The sequence below is a fragment of the Capra hircus genome, chromosome 6, assembly GCF_001704415.2.
Source record: "Capra hircus breed San Clemente chromosome 6, ASM170441v1, whole genome shotgun sequence".
In the NCBI taxonomy this organism is placed as follows: domain Eukaryota; kingdom Metazoa; phylum Chordata; class Mammalia; order Artiodactyla; family Bovidae; genus Capra; species Capra hircus.
Genome location: NC_030813.1, coordinates 89,058,089 through 89,083,045, shown reverse-complemented (window position 1 = coordinate 89,083,045; position 24,957 = coordinate 89,058,089). Strand labels below are relative to the sequence as shown.

At 38.3% G+C, this 24,957-nt stretch overlaps 1 protein-coding gene across 1 annotated transcript; it reads right to left on the bottom strand.

Moving 5' to 3' along the window:
- On the bottom strand, window positions 2,013-24,513 carry AFM (afamin). The gene is made up of 15 exons (XM_005681746.3): window positions 24,394-24,513; window positions 20,748-20,796; window positions 20,316-20,448; window positions 19,405-19,616; window positions 18,291-18,423; window positions 17,554-17,651; window positions 16,636-16,765; window positions 14,575-14,789; window positions 10,919-11,051; window positions 7,181-7,278; window positions 6,012-6,144; window positions 4,761-4,984; window positions 3,842-3,974; window positions 3,147-3,208; window positions 2,013-2,402 (listed from the first exon to the last, which is right to left on the bottom strand). Exons 1-14 carry the CDS (start codon window positions 24,479-24,481, stop codon window positions 3,173-3,175), a joined length of 1,815 nt encoding a protein of 604 aa, XP_005681803.1. The 5' UTR covers window positions 24,482-24,513; the 3' UTR covers window positions 2,013-2,402; window positions 3,147-3,172.

Genomic DNA, 24,957 nt, shown 5'->3' with positions numbered 1-24,957 from the left:
GATTATTTAAGCAAAGGCTAAGGAATGGATTTTGTGATAGAATTCGAAAGATAGCACAGAATTTGTTCTTTAAGAGAGGAAGATCTCCACACTGACTTTTAAGATAAAAAAAATGGAAGGTATGCAAGTGTAAGACACAATGATGATTTTTAATAAATGTTTTTACCACAAACCTAATTCTTGTCCAAATCATGGAAATAGAGTTTGAAGGAACCTTAGGAAAACCAAGGCTGGATCCCTAGATCCTGCCGAAAACCTGGGTAGTGACTGCTCATGCATGTGCAGTCTTGGCCCTTATTATAGCACCCTGAGGCTGATGACATTTACAAACATCTCTAGTACTAGAAGTCTTCCTGCATCGACTGAGTCCAGTTATGTTCTAGTCATTGGTAAGAGCTCTGTCTGAGCCATACAGAGTCAGTATGACTTGCTTTTGTTCCAAATCCTCTCTTTCCAGGCAAAACAAGACTTTTGAAAAATCCAGTTCTCTCCCTCCTTTCTTTCCATCACACTGGTTACCCGTCTTTTATCACTGTGTTCTTTGACGCATCAGTAAAGGGAGTTGTATGGCAGTTTCCTCTATGATTATAGAGTCTTGTAAAGGCAGAGGTCCCTGGGTCTTTGGTTTCATATCTGTGGCTCTCAGCACAGCACTGGACACATAGGAGGCCACTATCAGGTGCAAAATTGAATTTGCAAACTGCACTTTGTTTCACTTCTGTTTGCTAAACTTATTATTCATTATTTCAGTAACATTTTCTTCCTTGTCATCCTTGACAATAAACAAGAGTGTTTGGAAAAATGGTAGAAAGAAAAATTAGCTTCATGACTTAAACACCTACTGTCTGCTGGCCATTGTATTTGGATACTTTATATAGTAATTTATTACATCTTTCTAAAGCCTTTTGTGATGGAGTGATTATCCTTCCACCCTACACCAAGAAATGGAGGTCTTCGATTGTAGGCAACTTGTGTCTGAGGCCATACAGCAAGTTCATAGTAGTAGGAATATAACTCCCTTCTACTCCCCTGCCACCTGCAGTTTCAGCTTGGATGGAATCCCGTTGCCACATCTTTCCACAGCAAAGCCCTTTTTCCATCCTGCACCTATGACATCATATGTGATTGCTTACTGTCTTCTCCCCTGCCCAGTAGACATAAGAACAATGCCTAATTGGCTTATATTTGGTTATATTTGCATTGTATTGGATTATATTGTGCAATGTCTAACACACAGTAGGATCTAATAATAAATATTTGTTGAATAAATGAGTAAGAATTCCAAATACTGTGCTCTAAATGATAAACCAAAAGAACTCAATATTTTCATGTATCATATCTTAGATGGTCATCATCATTTTTTTTTTCAGACACTGAAACACTAAAAAGCCTTAAAAGTTTAGAGAACAGCCAGGATCATCAAGCCATGGGCCCACAACCAACCCTCACTTCCTGGCTTCCCAGTTCCCACCGTTCCCCGTCTTTAGATGTCACTGTCAATCACTTACAGTTCCAAAATAACAGCACTTTTGATGTGGAATGGAGGGAGAAAAGAACCACTGTTGCTGATGCCTTGGCCCATTCCCCCCTTTCTGAAGAACAGATTTTATAGGGCACCCACGACACAGCCTTACCTAGGAGGTACTGTATACTTTGGCTAAGAATATTGTTCTGGAATTAGAGGGTTCGAATTTAAGCTTTTGGTTCTACTAATTACTAATTATATGGCATTGAACAAATTCAGTTATTTCCCCAAGCCTCAGTTTCCCTGTCTGTAAAACAGGAATAAAAAATGTTTACTTCATAGAGTTGTTAGGATTAAATGAGATAATACATTAGAAGTACCCACACAATGTTTTTACATTGAAAACATTCAATCCCAGCTAGTAATAGTAGGAGGAGGTGGAGGTGGAGGCATGCTACAAGCACACAACACCCCATTTTCTTCCGAGCAGCAGCAAGAACAGAATCTGTGAGTACTCTGCCCACAGAATTGCTATTTCAGAGTCCTGTCTCCCATAAAGTCATAGATTTATTCATTTTGCTGTACAGTAGAAATTAACACAACATTGTAAAGCAACTGTACTCCAATAAAAATTAATTTAAAAAGAAAAATTAAAAAAATATATATTTTTATAAAAAAAGAAGTACATTTAACCAGTGAACCAATAATGCTGATGGAATGAATGACTCGGTTGTTTCATTTTGTTAACAAGTTGACACATGACATTAGTCTTTGAGAAATAACTTTATAATGTTGTTGTTTATTGCTTGCTGCAGTAACATTATCTCAGACAACAGGAACAGAAGAATCTGTTTACTGTGTTCTTTTCAGAAAATGAAATTCACCACAGGACAGCTAGGAAGTAGGTAAGTTGATCTTCCTCTCTTTTCTCAGAAACCTGGAAAGAAAAAACAGTATCTTGTGCAGCAAAGGAATATGAAATGATAGAACGCCATATACGCAGTGAGATATCCCATATACATGGGCTAGAAAGCCATAAAAAAACTCTTAGTGGTAACTATGTTTTGCCTTTTGTAGATGTAAACCTGCCCTCTGGCTAGGTGGCGGGAAGGCAGGGGGCGGTGTTGTGGTCTCTCTTTCCCGACATTGAACATCATTGCTATATCTACTTGAGCTACAGAAACTACAGGGGGAAAGGGATCCTTTATATACCTTTTTTAAATTACAAACATATCACTTTTCTTTTATGTAAATCCTGCAGTAAACCTCTTAGAACAAGTTACTGAGGCCTGTCTGCCCATCTCAGCCCCCTCCTCCCGCTATGAACTTTCATATTAATAGATTCTTTGCCTTTCTTTTCTGGTCCAGACATCTGAGTGCAGTAGCAGGAAGGCAGAAGAGTGGATGTCTTTATATTCAGAAAACTGCTGGGACAGTAAGACAATGCTAACACGAACACAGTAGTGCCCTCCCAGGCGTCGAGAGTGACTGACACCCAGAGACACATTACAGGACCAGTACGGGGCTTGTTAGTGCAAGGCCAGGGGGATAAACCAGAAATGTTAGTGCAAGGCCTAGGGGATGAACTGGAAATCAACAGTGAAGCATAAGAGGGGAAAAGCATAAACGACCAAAGAAGCTACCAATACATTTAGCCTTTGACTGAGATAGAAGGCATTACCTTAGGTGGGTTTTACTTGATGTTTTTCAAGCAGCCTGACTTTTGGCTGCCAATTTTGGACTCTGAGAGAGAAAAAATAGAAATAAAAACATACAAGAAAATTTTTGAGAAACCTCCATACTGTTTTCCCACAGTGGCTGCACCAATTTACATTCCCACCAACAGTGTACAGGGGTTTCCAAACACTAAAAATAGAATGGTCTTATGACCCAGAGACATAAATCAAAAAAACTCCCCACTATTTTGAAAAGATTCATGCAGTCCAGGGACTTCCCAGTGGCCCAGTGACTAAAACTCTGCACTTCCAACTCAGGGGGCCTGGGTTCAATCCCTGGTCAGGGAAGTAGGCCCCACATGCCACAACTAAGACCCAATACAACCAAATAAATAAATAAAATTTTTAATGAAAAATTTCATGTAGACCAATGTTCATAGTAGCATTATTTATAATTGTCAAAATATGGAAGCAACCTTAAATGTCCGTCAACAGATGAGCGGATAAAGAAGATGTGGTATGTATGCGCAATGGAATATTAGTGAGAACATAAAAAGGGATGAAATTTTGCCATTTGCCACAACATGGATGGACTTGGAGGGAGACGTCGCAAGGAGGAAACAGGGTCCTATGGGGAGTTCTATTTTCTTTGTTTGACCAGGAATATCAGTTGAATTCCAGAGAAAAGAGCTGGAAATACCTCCTCCTTGAAGCAGGCCTCAGGCTCCTGGGCTTTGCAGCACTTCTCCACCACAGTCGTGAAATCTGCCAGCAATGACCACAGTTCCTCCCCTGCAAGTTCAGGCTTCAGTTTCACCAAGTTGACAAGAAACCTGTGACCCAAGGATGTCAAACAGAATCAATTAACAGTTTCTTTCTGGAACTGCTGTTCTCCAAAAGGCTTGTTATAGAATCATATCTTTGAAATCTCCATTTAGGTGAATGTATAAAGTTAAAATATTCTACTTTTGAAAAGAGGTCCTGAAACCTTTCTGCTAAACACATGGAAAGGATTCCATGATAACATTCTTTGGAGGCTTATGTAATTATGGGCAAAAGTGTATCAAATGTGGGAACATATAGTAAGTCTTTGCTGTGCACAATATTGTAGAATATGTGACTTTTGATGTTTCTAGAGAATTCATTTCAAAGCATTCTCTCTTCCTCAGTAACTGAATTCTGTTTCCATTTCACTTGATACAGACACTGCCTACATCCAAAAAAAAAAAAAAAAATCTGATTCTTTGGCATTTATAGCATTGCCTGAGAAAACAAAAGCAAAATTCCTATCCCTTTTGGGCCTCTCATATCTTCAAACATTAAGAGAGATTATTGGAGCAAGCATCTATGACATTCTCTCAAGAAAATCTGATTCATCATGAACCTCCTATGAGCCTTTTTATGGCCACCCTCACTCACGTTTCCAAATCACAGTCTGGACACTCCAAATGTCTAGCAAAGAAAAAGACTAAGTTTTATAACTAGATAGACTGGACAGTTTGACAGAAGGAACAGGATTATAACATCAAGATCACACATGCGTTGCAATAAACCTTCTTATTAAAACGTGATGTGTCTTCAGCCTGAAGAAAATAATGAAGAGAAGAGAAGGTTGGTACCTGTCTTTTTTCCTCTGGAGTTCCTCGTTATGAGCCTGACACAAGTCTGCGTGAAAGGTAAATAACCCTTGAGAGGTAGATGGAGGTACATATGTTTTATCAGCTTCCAAGCTCTCAAAGCAGGACCTTCTGAAGGCAAAATTTGTTTTACAACAGTGGTCCACAGCAGGGTTGATATTTCGATTTTCATTTATTCCACATAACTCTCCAAGAACTAAATCCATCTGTACCAATGAAAGTTGCAATGGAGTTTTGAAATATGGTAGATGAATTGTTAGTTTGTTCTAATATCACTGCCAACTTAGGAAAGCCTCTGCAATCGTAACATGCCACTATGCACAAAAGAAAAAAAAAAATAGAGGCTGAAGTACTAAATGGCATTATAACAAAAATTCAAGCCATAGTAATTTAAATTCCTGTAGATTAAGCTTAATGTATATACAGATTTGTGACTTCGAGCTGAGAGCTGCAAACAGCTAACTGCAAGCATCCCCAGGACACAGTGACCCTTAGATTTAGTCCCCTCCTGGGATGTCCGCCACATATGGGCCACCCCAGACCTAAAGAGATATGCTCAACCCAAACTGGACTGGAAGCAGCAATTCTCTTACTGACATGGTGGGACAAGAAGGAGAATTTACAGTGTTGCTTAAAATTATGAAGTTTTCTCTGTCATCCTGAAACAATACTATGATTCCAAGTCATTTGCTCTAACAAATTACTTCTAGTATAAATGAGAAGAAATGGGACTTGGGTGTTGGTCCAGTAGTTAAGAGTCAGCTTGTCAATGCACAGGACACGGGTTTGATCCCTGGTCCGGGAACGAACATCCCACATGCTGCAGGGCAGCTAAGCCCGTGCACCCCAACTGAAGCCCATGCTTTACAACCCCTGCTGTGCAACAACATAAGCCACCACAATGAGAAGCCCATACACCACAATTGGAGAGTGGCCCCCACTCGCTGCAAGTAAAGAAAGCTCACATGCAGCAACAAAGCCTCAGTGCAGTCAAAAAAAAGAGAAGAAATAAGAAAGATGATCTGGAGACCCCCAAGCAACTATTCAAGACATTCTCTTTAGTTCCTCAGGATTTTGACACAGAGAGCTAGAAATAAAACTTGACATTCCTTGCTTAACCATGTTAAAAATAATGGGGAGAGGAAGACAGACAATCACTTTTAAATCAATGCGTGCAGGTATCCTTTTTTTTTTTTCTGTTTAGGAACAGTCAGGTATGCAGGCCAGGCTCACCAAATTATCAACACAGGCAAACTCTTCACTCAGGGTACAGCAGGTGGTCAAAGCTATCACCATTTCCTTGCCAAGAAAGGTCAATTCTTCAGTGGAGAGCTGAGGGGCTAGCTTCGTGAGATTGATGAGGTAGCTGAAAGAGCACATGTCTGTTCTGAGCAAAAGCAGAAGCTCATCTTCCCTTGATAAGTCACCTGAAATCCCAACCCTGCAAGGCCAGGGACAACCAATGGGAGGGCAATGTGAACCTCAGCTCTCTCATAAAATGGTAGAGATCAGTCTCTTCACCCCCCCGTTTTCCTGCATCCTGCCTCCTATAGATCTCTGAATATGAGCTTCCTTCTAACTTCATGACAATTCAGAAACTATCAGATTTGCCCATCGTGTGTCATCTGTGATGATAGGAGCGCCTTGGCAGCAAGTATCTTGGCTAGCTAGTATGTAAAATCCTACTGAAATCCCTTGCACTGTAAATAAACATTTCAAAGGGAAAATTTAATAAATACATGTTGGAAAAAGATAATCTGAGATGAAGGAAGAAAGAAACAAAGATCTTTCATGGGCTGAGTTCCCAGATAACAATCCAACTAGAAATAGTGAAAACATATTTTTTTAAACTGCGTTTTGTTTTGAAGATGTTTGGTTTCCATGTACAATACATTAGAATGGTAATTAATTTTAAAAATTCAGAAAAAAACTTCATATTATTCATGAATATTCACAAAGTTCTTAAAAAACAAATATTAAAGTGTTAAGCAAATCCAAAATTATTTCTTTAAACTCCATAAAATGGGCTTAAATCTTGGGAAGAGCATCTTTTCCTTGGGAAAATATAACAACCTGAAGCTTGCTGCATTCCGTTCCCCATGCCTGAAATGGGGCAAAATCCACCAATTCTGGGTTGAGAGTAAAAAAAGATAAGTGTAAACAAAAACTAAAGCATTAGATAATCAATTTGTCCAAAATCCTATATTTCTTCCATTTCTAGCCTGGTTTCTGATAAAGTTTTAAAATGACAGCTCGATGTGAATTCTTAACTCTTGTGATATTATTCTTTCCCAGAATTTATGAATTCATCACAAAAGGGCTGAGCTAAATTTTTGGCACTTTGTCTCCATCTTTATTTCATCCTGGTCACAAGGGTTAACCTGCTTGTTTGAACAACTTACTGGTATTTCAAGTCATCCTTCCCCAAATTCTGAAAATGTTCACATTCTCGTTGTACTATCTTGAGGCTTTTCTCTGTTGTCTCATTGAATCTATTTTCCTGAAAATAAGAACAATCATGCTTTTGAAAATTTTATCTAATCATAAATTTAATCATAAGATTAATGTTGACTTGTCTAATTTCTTTTTTTTATACTTAACGTAGTATTTTCAAACTATCATTATCATAAATTAGTCACTAAGTTGAGGGTAGTTTTCTGTATATGTATGTTAGAATTTGAATCTTTTAAATTATAGTTAGATATATAGATATGGTGTTTGCCAAAATGCGGAAATTTAAATTTTCATCATCGTTACCTTGTATATTTTATAGAGCTTTAAGTCTACAAAGTGGAATTCAAATCTGATGCTGACAATGATCATATAGATTTTCCCTTTAAAGTGGCCAGAGAAGTCATCTGGTCCTGTGAAGTCAAGTGACTTGCCTAGGGTTACCCAATAGGCAAGTGTTGCTACAGAACACTTTCAATCACATATATCTTTTTTATACCATCTTTTTGATCATTTAGAATTGGAATTTAAAACCTCCAATAATTGTCTTCAAATACTTGACAAACTCTCACATAGCATAAAGTTGGACACCAACTAAGTGGCCACTGGGCAGAAAACTACACACCAGTGGATGGATGCTGAAGGATGAATTGTCTCTTCATATAACAAAAAGAATTTTCTAGCACTTCAGTTCAGTTCAGTTCAGTCACTCAGTCGTGTCCGACTCTTTGTGACCCCATGAATCACAGCACGCCAGGCCTCCCTGTCCATCACCAACTCCCGGAGTTCACTCAGACTCGTGTCCATTGAGTCAGTAATACCATCCAGCCATCTCATCCTCAGTCATCCCCTTCTTCTCCTGCCCCCAATCCCTCCCAGCATCAAAGTCTTTTCCAATGAGTCAACTCTTCGCATGAGGTGGCCAAAGTACTGGAGTTTCAGCTTTAGCATCATTCCTTCTAAAGAAATCGCAGGGTTGATTCCTTCAGAATGGACTGGTTGGATCTCACTATCCTCCATTTAAGGATCAGCAACAGACCTCCTCGTTAGGGACACTGGCAAAGCTGGATGAAACCCAAGTCTTCTTACTTCTTGCTCAATTTTGAATGAGTATAAACTGGCATTTTTGGCAAGTGGGGTTAATTTTTTCAGCAAAGCAAAGCAACACATATCAATTGAATGAGAAGCAAATAAAAAATGTCAAATAATTAATTTCTGTAATACACAAATATGCATATGAACTGATATTAAAAACACTAATTTCAACAAGAAAATCAGTAAAAGATGTGAACAAACTGCTCACAGGAAATTATAAATACAGTAGCTAAAATCATATAGGAAAATCTTCAGTTCAGTTCAGTTGCTCAGTTGTGTCCGACTCTTTGCAACCCCATGATTCGAAGATGCCAGGCCTCCCTGTCCATCACCAACTCCCAAAGTTCACTCACACTCACAGCCATCGAGTCAGTGATGCCATCCAGCCATCTCATCCTCGGTCGTCCCCTTCTTCTCCTGCCCCCAATCCCTCCAACATCAAAGTCTTTTCCAATGAGTCAACTCTTTGCAAGAGGTGGCCAAAGTACTGGAGTTTCAGCTTTAGCATCAGTCCTTCCAAAGAAATCCCAGGGTTGATATCCTTCAGAATGGACTGGTTGGATCTCCTTGCAGTCCAAGGGACTCTCAAGAGTCTTCTCCAACACCACAGTTCTAAAGCATCAATTCTTCAGTGCTCAGCCTTCTTCACAGTCCAACTCTCACATTTATACATGACCACAGGAAAAAACATGGCCTTGACTAGATGGACCTTAGTCAGCAAAGTCATGTCTCTGCTTTTGAATATGCTATCTAGGTTGGTCATAACTTTTCTTCCAAGGAGTAAGCGTCTTTTAATTTCATGGCTGCAATCACCATCTGCAGTGATTTCGGAGCCACAAAAAATAAAGTCTGACACTCTTTCCACTGTTTCAACATCTATTTGCCATGAAGTGATGGGACCGGATGCCATTCATTGTCTTCATTTTCTGAATGTTGAGCTTTAAGCCAACTTTTTCACTCTCCTCTTTCACTTTCACCAAGAGGCTTTTTAGTTCCTCTTCACTTTCCACCATAAGGGTGGTGTCATCTGCATATCTGAGGTTATTGATATTTCTCCTGGCAATCTTGATTCCAGCTTGTGTTTCTTCCAGTCCAGCGTTTCTCCTGATGTACTCTGCATAGAAGTTAAATAAGCAGGGTAACAATATACAGCCTTGACATACTGCTTTTCCTCTTTGGAACCAGTCTGTTGTTCCATGTCCAGTTCTAACTGTTGCTTCCTGGCCTGCATACAGATTTCTCAGGAGGCAGGTTAGGTGGTCTGGTATTCCTATCTCTTTCAGAATTTTCCACAGTTTATTGTGATCCACACAGTCAAAGGCTTTGGCATAGTCAATAAAGCAGAAATAGATGTTTTCCTGGAACTCTCTTGCTTTTTCCATGATCCAGCGGATGTTGGGAATTTGATCTCTGGTTCCTCTGCCTTTTATAAAGCCAGCTTGAACATCAGGGAGTTCATGGTTCACGTATTGCTGAAGCCCGGCTTGGAGAATTTTGAGCATTACTTTACTAGCATGCGAGATGAGTGCAATTGTGCGGTAGTTTGAGCATTCTTAGCTCCATTATAAAATATATTCTTAAATGTTTAATTGGATCACTATGCTATGCACCTGAAATTATCACATTTTTAATTAACTATATTCCAATATAAAATAAAAAGTTACAAAAGTCAACTAAATTCTTAAAACACAGTCATTTAGCAAAGTTAATTTCATGTGCAGTGTTGGTGAAGGTGGGGACGAAATGAAGATTTTCAACACTATATTGGACTATATGCTGATAATAACTTTCTAGGTAGCAATTTAGTCATTTGTATCAATTATTTATTTTAAAGTCTATATATTTTGATGTAGTGATTTTCCTTCTGATAATCTATCTTAAGAAAATACTCATAACTATTAATAGAGATGAATGAAATGAGATACTTAGGGTCACTTATAAAATTTTTAAAAAGCTAAATAAGTGTCCAAAATGTGAAAGATATAGTAGGAGAGCATTTAGATATATTATTATGATGGAATACCATCATGTAAAATAAAGCAAAATTTTTTGAAGTCTGTTTAATAATGTAAAATGTTTTTTATTACACTAAATAAAAACAAATCCAAAAATTTCTTCAGAAAATATTATCCCAATCTTATTTTTAAACATATGTATAAACAGATTCGTATATGCATAGAAAAAATAAAAAATGTTAATTAAAGGTATTTATTGAGGACAGAATCAGAAAGTTTTTACTTTTTCCTTTATAACTTTTAGTAATTTCTTAATCACCTTTAATAATCATTTATTATTTTTATGATCATAAAAAATCCAAGATGGCTCAAGAAAACACAAGAGCACATAAATAAAAATATAAATATTTAATCAGAAGAGTTTTTTACCTCAACACACAGGATTCATAGTTCTAAACATTATGTGTAACCCAAAGAGATGATGTTGGTCTTTGCAGTGATCAGTTTACACTGAATTTTAGATAGACTCAGATTGGTCAATCATATTTCCTACCCTCTGAACCATAATAAAATTTGATAGTTTTTAAGTGTTTGCTGTTTTGTTTGTTAACTCTCTGAGCCTACTAGGATGGAACCTACCGCACGACGGTAACACTCAGGAGGGTTTTCCATGTTACAACACTCTTTGAGGAGATCCTCATACACTTTAGCAATTCTTAACAGCTCTGGTGTGGACAGTTCTGGATGTCTCCTTGAGTACTCATAAAGAAACCTGTGATGTGTAAAATATTTTGTACATTAGAACTTCAGGAAAGAGCAAAACACCAAATCCTGCTATCTTTTACTCTGGGGAGACCTTTTATTACTGAGTCTGCCTTCAAATCCTGTTTCATCTTTCTCTGGCGAAGGAGTGGCTTAAGAGGACATTTTTACAAAAGAGACCATGTTACAAAGATTTTCTTCCATATTATGTTTTAAAATAGCAATGTCTTTTACTTGGAGGGATAGAATGGTTAGAGGTGTTTATCATTCATTGTAAAAATAATTTTATCCATAAAGCATCAGAAATAGTAGATCATGCTACCAATACTTTAGGAAATACATATCAAATATAATTCTGTTGGAAACTGCATTCGACCTCCATCTTGAGGTTTGGGGAATATGGCTTCTCCTCACTCCTGATGCACCTGGGGAGAGATTGTAGAGCAGACTTTGCCCATTACTTCATCCTGTCACTTGTCAGTTATGGGAGTAATCACCCCTGCAGGTCCAAATCATTGGCAGTCATTTCCATGGCCTCAGTGAGGTGTTATAAGGGTACAGGTGGGTGTGATTAGAGGACAAAGTGGGAAAGGGAAAGGAAGAGGCTAACACTTATTAAGCCCTTAGTAGGTGCGAGGCATTGGTTCAAGCTTTGGGCATAGGAGACAAAGATTGGCTTCCTAGCCTTTATAAAACACTGTCTCATTTAACTTCACTTAGCCCTCAAGATAAGTAGTATTTCACAGCTGAGGAAACTGTCTCAGCCCAGTAAAGCACTTGGCTATTGGCTTCCCTGGTGGCTCAGACAGTAGAGTCCACCTGCAATGCAGGTAGACCTGGGTTCGATCCCTGGGTCAGGAAGATTCCCCTGGAGAAGGGAATGGCCACCCACTCCAGTATTCTTGCCTGGAGCCTTGGACAGAGAAGCCTGTCAGGCTACAGTCCATAGGTCAGGAAGAGCCAGACACGACTGAGCAACTAACACTTTCACTTTGTAAAATTTGAACCTAGGTCCCAGAGGATGCCTACCTCATTCTTTTTAAACCAAGCCAACTCTTTTCTCAAGAGAGCTGTTTTCTTTAACTACCCTGTGCTATTTACAATTTTCTTCACAGAAATATCATCTTTATTCTTTCGAATTAAGTAAAAATGATCTACGTTTTGTGAGACTCATACGTCACAAAAGTTTTTCAAGGGACTTTTGTCATCTCTTTTTGTCCTGTAGCCTTTTTCTCTTGATTAATCTTGGCTTTTCTGACATCTCTCCTCTTCTCCATTTACCTTCTCAGTCCCAGTTGTAAGATATAGTCTCATATTCTAAAGCAGTGGTGTTTAACTTCAGAGAATCAAGGGCTCCCCTTAATATTTCATAAAAGCCATGAACTTTTCCTCAGAAATAAAATTGCACCTAAAATCTCACCACCAAAATATTGTGAACAAAAACCCCTGGAAGAAAACCCCTCGCGTGGCAGATCCGCTGAGGTCTTGCATCAAATGCTGGCATCCAGAAAAACTGCACCGTAAACTGTTTCTGGTTCAGAGTGTTCATCGCTGCTCTCATTTCTCCCCATGCTTCCCACCCGATCTTAGTTGTCATGGTGATGATGATGGAGATGATGAGAAATGAGGATAAGGATGAAAACTGCTTCCATTTAGCAAGCCTATGTCAGGTACAAGTGAAATGCACTGCATCAGTGATTTAGTTTAATTTGACTGAAAATCCATGATTCATGAGAAACAATAGAGCTCAGTGGTTATAAGAACAGGAATCTGGAGCCACACTGGTCGCATTTGAACCCTCGCTCTACCAGATATGAGTTGTGTGACTTTGGAGCAAGTTACTTAACCTCTGTGCTTCAGTTTCCTTGCCTGCAAAATGATGATTGAGGAAAGTATTCTAACCACAGAAGTTTGTTTTGAAAATTAAATTGATTAACAGATGCAAAGCACTGAAAATTTGGTTAAGTATTCAATAACCTTTATCTTCAATCCAGACATCCTTCCAGAATTCCAGGTTCATACATAAAATGCTCTTATGATATTTCCACTGCATTACCTCACAGGCACCTCAAAGTCAATGCATGTGGGCTAAGTTGCTTCAGTCATGTTCAATTCTTTGCAACCCAGTGGACTGTAGACCACCAGGCTCCTCTGTCCATGGGATCCTCCAAGCAAGAATACTGGAGTGGGTTGCCATGCCCTCCTCCAGGGGATCTACCCAATCCAGGGATCGAACCCCCATCTCTTACGCCTCCTGCACTGGCAGGCAAGTTCTTTACCACTAGCGCCACCTGGGAAATCAATGTGGTCAAATACAAATAGTTTCTCTTTCCCACAAACCTTCCCCCATACTTCCCATCTCATTGAGTCTGAAAACTACTTACCAACCACCTAAGCCCCAAACTGGGATTCATTCCAGATGAAGTTTCTAAAAGACAAAAGTGATTTTGTCCTTCCTTATTCTTCGATGAAAACCCTTCGGTGGCATCTTGTTACTTAGCATATCTGGATGATCTGACCCCATGTGCCTCTGCCTACCCTCTTCTCTCACTGCAGAAACCCTAGCACAACCACATACACACCATGCAGTCTCACACCCCTATCAGTGTTCTACCCCTTCTATCCAGACTACCAGCATTTCTTCAAGTACCTCCTCCCCGTCAAGACTTTCAGAGTTCCCAAGCACTTCCTCTTCTATCCTCTTATTGCCTGTGGCCTAGTACTTTCAGAAATCAAAGAGTGTTTCTTACACTCATATATTTATGAGGCTGTCTTTCCACATCACACTTCTATTGATGAAAGCTTATTGGAGGCAAAACCCCTGTCTAATTTGGTAAAGCCCCTGGATTATACTGAGTTGGCTAAAAAGTTCATCTGAGATTTTCCATAACATCTTACAGGAAAAAAATCCGAACGAACTTTTTGGTCAACCCAGAATTATTACTGACAAACTTTGAATGACTAAATATTCTCATATGAATTTTATATACAATTCCTAAAATATAGACAAGTTAACGTGTCCCGATGATTCTACCAGGATTCAAATCTAGTCCTTTTGCTTCCAAGTCAGCTAAACAGTGGTGGGAGTTGGGGGAGAAGGCAGGGGAGAGCATGGCAGATAAGCCTGCAAATTCTTAGGTCAGACCTCTTGGATCATATCTAGTCTGCCATATTTTAACTGTGAACCTTAAACAAATTACGTAACTTCCCTGAAACTTTCCTTAACTTCTGAAAATTGGGAGAAATCATGCTTATTTTACAGGACTGCTGTGAAAATTAAAATAGATAATCTGTACTTAGCCCACTGTCTGGCACATATCAAGTACTCAATAAATGTTAGCCATCACTGTCATAGCACAGTTGCAATTTCTAAAATAATGTAAAAAGATTACAATCTAAAATCATGATTTTAAAAATTATGTGGTATACCCAATGATTAAAATGGTTCCTATATCTTCCACCCAAGTTAACCAAAATAGATCAAGTCATAAGTTTCTGTTTGCCTTATAAATGTCAATATAGAGGTATGTTACTCAGCCATGAAGTTCGCTTGGTCAGCATCTCGTTTCTCACACACATTGTCACTTTCAATAAATTTTGCTTCTCTTAAAGATAAGTCGTTTGGTCTATCGTCTTTATTGGAGTAAATGATACACTCTCCACGCACTGGTATATTCTTTTCACAGCAGTCTTTGATTTTGCTGGAGATGGAATCTTGTTTTGAACAAATATGGCTCATAACCTTGCTCTGTATCAAATAAGAATGAGAAATGACTTTATTTTCATAAGTTCTTCAGGGCTAGATTCTCCTTCATAAATGGAATGCAGAACCAACCATAGCTATAACATCTAGAATTGTTTCATCAACTAATTTGATAGCTAATTAAATTTTGCACTGATTTAATACAGTGCCCTTTCATTTTAATGCAAGCTTGATTTCTTAGGATTTTAGATGATATAATTATGAAAAATAGACTCATACATTTATTACAAATTAGCTGGAATTTTCTTAAAGGTGGTCTAACCCCTGCTTCTTCCTCCAGACTCTGCAGAATGAGTCTGCACATTTCTCCAACTCTCTGTTCCAGCTTCACGTGAACTACAATGAGTTTCATCAAAACACTGGACTATTCCAGACACCCTGACTTTGCTCAAGCTGTTCCCCTATGTGGAATCTTATTCTGGGGAACACTGAAGGTGAGGAATGAGATGGAGCTCTAGGTTAAGATGAGAAATGGAATGGAGGTTTGTACCATGTTTCCAGCAAACCACATAGAACCAGGGAGTCCATCTTTGCAGACAAATATACATCTCACCTAAGGCCATCATTATTCGGGGCAGCACATCACTTATTGTCTGAAATTTCATTTCTGTTTTGAATGAAGTATACTATTCAATTGCTCTTATTTCTACATAAAGCCATCAAAAAAGGATATTAAAAATATAATATGATCCCTTAGTCTCAGCTCCAAACTTCACAGAAAACTCTTCAATTATATCCTCATTTAGTACACTGTATTCAATATTATAAAACCAACATCTCTATAAGTGACCAAATAATACACAAATAAACAGTGAGTGAGACTGCTTTTCATTGCAATAAATTTAAGGACAAAATAATTCTTGGGGACATCTATTGTCCATTGCTTGAAATAAAATGTATATATCTTCATACTCCAAAATTCAAGTTATCTGATGAGCATGATATTTTGTTTTGAATTTAAAACAGTAAGACTAATTTAAAAAATCACTAAAAAAACCTGATTTCAACTAAGAAATCAGGATTATTTTTAATGAAATTATGTTACCTTCGTATGCATGAACAACTTCAACTAGGTCACTATCATATTTATCAGTATATGTCCTTAGAGAATCACTTTAAAGACTACAATAAGAGTTATTTTAAATGAACATATTCACTTATTTGAAAAGATCATTCCTAAGTATCCTGAAGAAACTCAGAGAAAGCAACTCTTAAAAACATAAAGATCACCAGTTGTTTTTTGAGCTTTACTGTTAATTTCTAATATCTCTAAAAGAGTATTTGCAATATTAAAGAAAACTTTAGTCCGGCTGAATGAATGTTCACAAATTCTAAGTTCCTGGGGATTATGTCTTGTGCATTTAGTCACATAAAATAGAATCAACTAAGTAATCTAAAAGCAATCTCATTCATTAAAAACTCCAATGCTTTATTTGGTCTCATTTGTTAATACTTTATTTTTTATTTTATTTGGTTCATATTATTATTTAACAATTAATTTTTATTGAAGTATAGGTGTTTTACAATGTGTTTTAGTTTCAGTCATATATATATATAAAACTGAACATATATGTAAGAGACCACATATTATTTTTTCAGATTCTTTTCCATTTCCATTAGAAGCTATTACAAGGTATTAAATGTAGCCCCCTGTATCAAACAGGAGGTCCTTGTTGTTTATCTGTTGTATATATAGTAGTACTATCTGTTATTCCCAATCTATTAACATTATGATTTTATTGTAGTGAGTAGACACACACTAAGGCAACTTCAGAATTAAAAATAGCCACCCTGAAATCACTATTTTTGCTTGGTTTTATAGAATATTTACCCTGCCGCGGATGCACTGCACAACATCCCCTTCACAGCATCCATCATATTTGGAAGAAACATCTTCTAGAAGGGAGGTAAGTTGCTTAAATCCAATCTTGGGGAATTTTTGACTAAGTATAGCAATGTTTCTGGAAACAGAATTGATAAACCACTAAAACGACTTGAACAGCAAATAGACAAAAGGAAGTTCTTTGCTAATACAGTATAAGTAGCTGCAGTAAGCATTGGTATCCTTGTTTTTTCACCAATGGCTTTTCCAAATAACTGTTTATACATTACTTGGCCCACATGATCATTTGAAAATCCTAGGTTGATATTTTGAGTTTTAGTTCTAGGACTAGGGGGAGAAAAAGGTCTGAAAGATATGCCCTCTTCCACAATTGTTATAGCAAAACACATTTTTTAAGGACCACCATTTCTTCTTGTGAGTCCATGGCAGGCATAGATAATTCATCACAGCACCCCTTTTAACTGATCTATTTGAAATCTCAGAATTTCTCACAAAACATTGCACTAGTACCATTGCTCTTTGGCTAGGTAAGATGTGAAATAAACTGTATCCCTAGAAGATAGTTTCCTAGTTATTAAAGTCAAAGATGGGTAGATAAGTCATGTTTAAAGCACTCAGAGGTTTTAAAACTCTGATTGGGAGCGCCCAGACCCATTCAGATTCCCAACTAACCAAAAACTAACTCAGAAGTAGCCTTCTTTCTCACTGGGGTCTCCCCACCTTTCAGGGCTTCTCTCATCCTAATCTAATGTCCTGGTTCTGAGTAATCCAAGCAGATTAACCCCCACCTCAAAACCCCTGAGGGTCTAAGAAGAGAATAAATAAAAAGCCATCAATAATTTAACAAAAATGGAACACAAACAAAAAAAATACAAATAGAAACAAAAGATAGATTATAAAACTCACATAGATTGTAAGATTTGTGGTCCAAATTTCATAAGTGCCCCACAAACATTTTTTTGATAAGAAGACAATGCTTTTAAATAGTATATGAAAGGTTCTGCCTGAGGGATAAAGAGAAAATTCTGTTGAAGTAAGTGGAAAAATCCCAGTATTCTCTTATTTCCTAACCACATGTCAACCAAACAATCCCAATGTTTCCTCAGAAATAGAAAACCTATGGGGTTTTTTATCTCAGGAAATGTGTATATCAAAACAAATATAAATGCGTGGCACATTATAAGGGCAGAGGCAGTCTTCCTGATGACTAAATTACACGTGCTAGGAAGCGCCGTGTGCAGTAAGCTTGTCCCTCTCTACCAGGATGATTCACTTATATGGTTTAGGACTTGTCCAAGATAGAAGATAAAATGTAATTTTTACCCTCGTTAGTTGCTCACTAGTGTTTCCTTCCAATTTACAAGGAAGACAAAACCAGAGAGACTCTAGAAATGGGCAATTTTTCAAAGGTCTCAAGTAAGAAGAAATTTAGATCAGTTAGCAGGTGGTGAATGGGTTGAAAAAACAGTGAAAGTGACGAGAGAACTGCTGATAAGTGGTAAAAAGCTCTTTTGCTATAATTTAATTTTAAGTAAAGATCTACAGTTTTGGGTGACTCCCTGTCCTTTTAATCCGTGTAATACCTAGCTTTGTTAAATGGAATGAAAATGTATAATAGTAAATGGAATAAATGGAACGCCCACCTTTGTTTGAAAGCAGTTAGCTTTTTCTTGTTCCTCACAGCATGTTTTAGTCATCTCCTCAAAACGAGCAGCAACAGTTAGAAGTGTAGGAGCAAAAACGAAGGGGTTCCTTCTGGAAACTTCATAAATATAACTTCAAAAGGAAGGAAGGGGGGTGGGGAACAGGAAAGAAGTGAAGGAATGATAGACAAGGGAAGGGAAAGAGAAGATTAAAAAAGACAAGATCAAGTTGCGAAAGTAAAGGTGAGAGGAAGAAGGATTTCCCACTACTGAAGGACTTCCCTGGTGGCTCAGACAGTAAAGTGTCTGTCTACAATGCGGGAGACCCGGGTTTGATCCCTGGGTCAGGAAGATCCCCTGGAGAAGGAAACGGCAATCCACTCCAGGACTATTGCCTGGAAAATCCCATGGACATAGGAGCCTGGTAGGCTACAGTCCATGAGGTCGCAGAGTCGAACACGACTGAGCGACTTCACTTCACTTCACTTCAAATGAAGGCAACATTACTGAGTCTCCAAAAATGTCATACCACCGAAGTTGCCAACTCTCAAATAAGAATGACGATTGCAGTTCTAATCATGAATGCAAGGCCCTGGCTATTCTCTTTTCTTCCCCATGATGCCAGATGGTCTGCAGCTCTCCTTGTCATGCTCAAAGAACAGCTACCTATACAGACTCCATCTGAGATTCAGAGATCATAATCACTTAATGTAAAAAGAAAACTTTGTGATTTAAGCTTTCCGGAAAAAGTCTCTGCTTCTGCAACTATTGCACTGCTAAACATCCATTGACTTAATATTTATGTTTGGTAAAAGCTGCACCTTCCCTTTTGAAAGACCTTTTATTTCCTCCAGTACTGCTTTCGTACCATGCACACACTTGGGTTCTGGGGCTTATCCCATTAGAAAACACACATCATTATTGAAAGGATCTTGAAAGCAGGTTTCATATCTTGTCCATCTTCTCAACAATGACCACAGAATCTGACACACAAATGCATGTTGAATAAACTAATTGATCCGTACACCCAGCTATGTTCCTTTGGAATAGACACTGAATTTAGCCTAAGAATAATTCTTCAATTAGATGATTTTTCTACTAAAATTAAACTTACTTATTCAAAAAAGATTCCCTGTTATTTTTGTAAGTCTGGCATTTCTCTTCAGGATCCAGAGTAGGGAGAGGAGGCAAAAATCCTATATCAGCTTTCTTATTATGGAAGAAACAGAGTCTTCTTTCAAAGTCAACCTTACGACAGCAGTGTGAAAAGTTATACTTTTGCGGCAGTCCCTCCATGGCACATATATTTTCCAGTAAAACCTCATTCTGGACAATAGAAAAGGAAAAGACACATTTTATTCATTGCAACATTTTTCAGGCTTCTGAGATGACACAATGGAAACAATGAGCCATGAGTGTCACTCTTTGAGAAAGAGATTCCAGGATGTTCCCAGTATTACCAGCAGAGCATCTCTACCCACAGCCTTGACAACCATCCTACACTTTGGGAAACTCTATCCTCTCCTCAGTCCCCTTAATCTCTTCCTATCTCTCTCCTGCCTACATCTCCCTTACATAGTGGCTTTTTTTTTCTCTGTCTCAAGGTAACAGGGTCAGAGTGTAATGGGTTGGTTAACTATTTAGTGGTAATGTTTAGCAATAGCTTTCTAGAGATGCAGGTGGTTACTCTATTGGGAGGATGCCAAGAAAAGGGGGTGCGACAGTAGAGTACACATTGAGAGGCTGGTAAAGAAAGTAACTTTACTTCCGTGCTCTTTGCCAGGCTATTGGTTTAGTCTCCCTGCCTGTATACTTATGGCATGGGCTGCAAGCTCTCAGCCAAGTCCTCCTGTGCATCAGTACACAGAATTGCATCTCTCCTAAGAAAGTGCCTTATCCTAAATACTGAAGTCAGGCAAAGCAACAACAAGAACATACAGCATCTCTCTATATTTTCAAGCCAAAAATTCTCTCAGGGCTGACAAATAAGCTTGTTTGTTTAAGAAATGCAAACAATTTACTTACAGTTAATTTTGAACACTCTGGGCGTGTCCTGTCAGCCAAGCATTTATCTCTGTATTCTGCCATGGTTTTTACCAACATTTCTACTTCTTCAAAGGATGCCTCCTGAATATATTGAGCAAATGCAATGATGGTGCTGCAACAGTCCACACAGAGTACACAATGATGACCTGCAGAATTTCCAGTCATGTCCAACCAAAATCTCATAGGAACACCCACTTGCTGACTAACCTTAGAAAATTATCAAAATGTGAAGTCTCTAAGTTTTATAATTTCTTGACAATTCAATTGCTTCATCTGAATTTTTCTTTAATACTGTATTCACTTTTTAATGGCCTATATTTAATTAATATATTAGCATTAATAATTCTGGAAGGTGTCAGATAAGCTTATAATAAACATCATCATCATCAAAACAAGTTTAGAGGAACTCACATATATCCAACGTTATCCTCTATAAATTTCTGGGTGATTCTGACATCATCTGAAAGCAAAGATACTGAAGTTATTATATATCCTGGTGTTTTAATATTTTACCAATAAATTACTATATGTAACACATTTTAAAAGTGTAAAATAAAAAATGATATAGAAAAAAATAGCATATTTAGTATGAAGAAGAGACATCATATGAGCCAAATATTACATCTTAATCATAGCTGACTATGTGCTAAAAATATTCATTAAGTTGAATTGGCTTGAATTAATCTCAAACTTGGGGCTTCCCTGGTGGCTCAGAGGTTAAACATCTGCCTCCAATGCGGGAGACCCAGGTTCGATCCCTGGGTTGGGAAGATCCCCTGGAGAAGGAAATGAATGGTAACCCACTCCAGTATTCTTGCCTGGAGAATCCCATGGATGGAGAAGCTTGGTAGGCTACAGTCCACAGGGTCGCAAAGAGTCGGACATGACTGGGCGACTTCACACATACACACACACAATCTCAAACTCAAGACTTCCCTGCATCTGCCTACAATGCAGGAGACCCAGGTTCGAGCCCTGAGTTGGGAAGATCCCCTGGAGAGGGAAATGGCAATCCACTCCAGTACTATTGCCTGGAAAATCCCATAGACAAAGAAGCCTGGTAGGCTACAGTCTGTGGGGTCGCAAAGAGTCGGACACGACTGAGCAACTACACTTACACTTTCAATCTCAAACTCACCAGACTTTAGATTTACTATTGATGGCTCCCCAGCCACAACCATCAAATATAAGCACCGTTTCCATGCTAGATAACAGGTATAACTAGAAAAGTAGTATGAAGTTTCATTGTTAAGTGATATAATGCTTCAGTTGTGCCCAGCAAGAGATGCCAGGCATGCTGATGGTAGTGTGAATTATGATGATGATGCTGCTGCTGCTAAGTCTCTTCAGTCGTGTCCGACTCTGTGCGACCTCATAGATGGCAACCCACCAGGCTCCCCCATCCCTGGGATTCTCCAGGCAAGAACACTGGAGTGGGTTGCCATTTCTTTCTCCAATGCATGAAAGTGAAAAGTGAAAGTGAAGTTGCTCAGTCATGTCCAACTCTTCGCGACCCCATGGACTGCAGCCCACCAGGCTCCTCTATCCATGGGATTTTCCAGGCAAGAGTACTGGAGTGGGGTGCCATCACCTTTTCCGAAACTATGATGCTAGCCAGACACAGATATTTAGGTGATCTCTGAACTAGTCTAACACCACTGGTTCCTTTCCAATAAGCATATACTTATCAGAACACATTTGTATTTGTTCATACAGGCTATTTTCATGGAGTCTTTACTTTATCAAAGCATTGAACTGGTTACTATAAGGCAATCAATGATAACTGAAACATCTCCCCTGGACCTTGGGTTCCCAAATACTCTCATAGTGCAGGTGACTCATGAACATGACTGTAATCCAATGTAGAATGTATATGATATTCTACAGCAAAGTGAGTACTAGGCAGCATATTAAAAAGCAGAGACATTACTTTGCTGACAAAGGTCCGTATAGTCAAAGCTGTGGGTTTTCCAGTAGTCATGGATGGATATGAGAGTTGGACCATAAAGAAGGCTGAGCATTGAAGAACCGATGCTTTTGAACTGTGGTATTGAAGAAGACTTTTGTGAATCCCTTGGATTGCAAGGAGGTTAAACCAGTCAACCCTAAAGGAAATCAATCCTGAATATTCCTTGGAAGGACTGATGCTGAAGCTGAAGCTCCAAGACTTTGGCCACTTGATACAAAGAGCCAACTCATTAGAAAAGACCCTGATGCTGGGAAAGATTGAAGGTAGGAGGTGAAGGGGATGACAGAGGACCAGATGGTTGGATGGCATCATTGACTCAGTGGACATGAGTTTGAGCAAGCTTCAGCAGGTGGTAAAGGACAGGAAAGGCTGGCCTGCTGCAGTCCATGGGGTCTCAAAGAGTCGGACATGACTGAACAACTGAGCAACAACAACATATAACAAGAATGCTTATAGTCTCTGGGTGAGGAACCAGAAAGAATTATAGGAGGAGGAGTATATAAGTTGAGCCTAAAAAATGTCCAAGGTTTCAGCCAGCAGAGAAGTAAGGAAGCTCATCTTTCTGCGTGATGTGAGTCAAAGTACAAAGGTAAGGAATCCTGGGATGTTTGGGGAACATCAATTAATCAATTAATTTTCCACTTTGATGAGAAAGTGAGTCATAAAGAAAAGTAATGGAACCAGAGATAGAAAGAAGCTGGATCCAGATTATGTGTGTCTTTCATATAAAGCTGAGGAGTTTGGGCCTCAACTAGAAACCAAGAAGAGCCACTGAAAATGTTTATATAGAATAGTAATATCATCATTTCTCTAAACTAAGAAATACCAGCCAGGTAACGGTATGTCTGATGTTCTTGGATTTCCCACAGTACCCAACAAATAGAAAGTAACAAGAACTATTTGTCAAATAGATGTAAGAATGAATGGATGGAGAGGGGGAAATCAAGAAGCTCATTAGGAGACTTTTGCAACTGTCCTGTTGAGAAATCAGAAGGACGTGAATTTTGGTAGGAGTAACAGAAGTGCAAAGGAAAATGTGGATGCAAAAATATTGGAGTCAAAAATCAACAGAACTTTTTTAAAAACATGTTTTTACAAGGGGCAAAGGAGAAGGAAAACTCAAAAATGACTATCCTTCTTTAAGCCCTATGCCTGGGCTCACTAGCAGGCACTGTGGTGGTGGTTTAGTTGCTAAGTCGTGTCCAACTCTTGTGACACCAAGAACTGTAACCTGTCAGGCTCCTCTGTCCATGGGGATTCTCCAGGCAAGAATACTGGAGTGGATTGCCATTTCCTTCTCCAGGGGATCTTCCCTACCCAGGAATCAAACCCAGGTCTCCTGCATTGCAAGCAGATTCTTTACCGACTGAGCTACAAGGGAAGCCCCAGCAGGCACTGTAGGGGGTACCAAATTAAGACATCATCCACAACTTCAGGGCATGGTAACACTTATAGCACCTTGGTGAACTGCAAAAAAGATGGTCCTTTTAGGCCAGAGGGATTACCAAAAAACACCTCCAAACAGATGAAGTTCAAAATGTTCCCTCTTTGAGTAGAAGAAATATAAAAGTCATACTTTCCTCCAGGCTGACGCTGCTTCAGCTAGGCTTGAGGAAATGTACAGGCTTGCAGGGATTTAAAAATTTGCCAAGTGTGTACAGTTGGAAGAAGCAGGGTCTGCATACTCTTAAGGTGTTTACCACATAATTAGGAAATACAACATACGACCGAAGTTCCAGTAAAATCTCAACTCTTGTCTAATGTTCCACTGTTTCCATACACTACACATATTTGCAAGAAACATTAATATTTTCAAATCCAAATTGTATCTCCCAGCAACACTTCTTATATTACTGTTATGCTGGTGACCGATTGCTGGGTGTGATAATTGTCTCTGTCAGTAGATAGGGTAATATGATCCAAAATACAATATCTGAAAAGGTTAGATCAGGGTATCTGATCAGTATATGTAAACTAGGGAGAGGGAGAAAAAAAGCAAGTGAAAATTTAAACTGAAAGAAACCAAAGTTAAAAATTAGAAATTAACCCAACTTAGTCCCTTAGGGGATAGACAAGGAAATTTCTTACCTACATCTTGAGGCTGTGTGGGCAAGGTTAGGGATTCAGTCAAAAAGAAAAAGAAAATAACAAAACCTGTAAGTTTTAACTGTTTCATTTTTTAAGAAATCACATTCACAAAAGAAAAGTAACATGAATGAGGAAAATCAAGTTTTTATATTATTCTTTGACACTATTAGTAAAAAAGTAACTTGCTTAACCTATTTCTCATATACCTCATATTTGATTTTTATTTGATCACTCTGCAGAATTTTTTGCTAATTATTAACCAGGAAAAAAAATTCTCTCAGTGTTTTACTGGAAAAATCTATTGAGTTAGAAAAAGAAGTCCACAGGTTAAGTATGCACAATACCTAGTCAAACAGACAACCAAAAAAAAAAAAAAAAAAAAAAAAAACTTAAACTATTGCAAATGCTGAAAGAGAAAGGACAAGAATAAATAATTCACCAAAGAGGAAGCATAAATAAAAAGATGCTAAATTTCTCTGGTAATCAAAAGGAGTTGAATTTACAATGAATAATTTTATATACTTGATAAAATTAGGGGGAAAATAAGATGTTATTCTGGTAAAC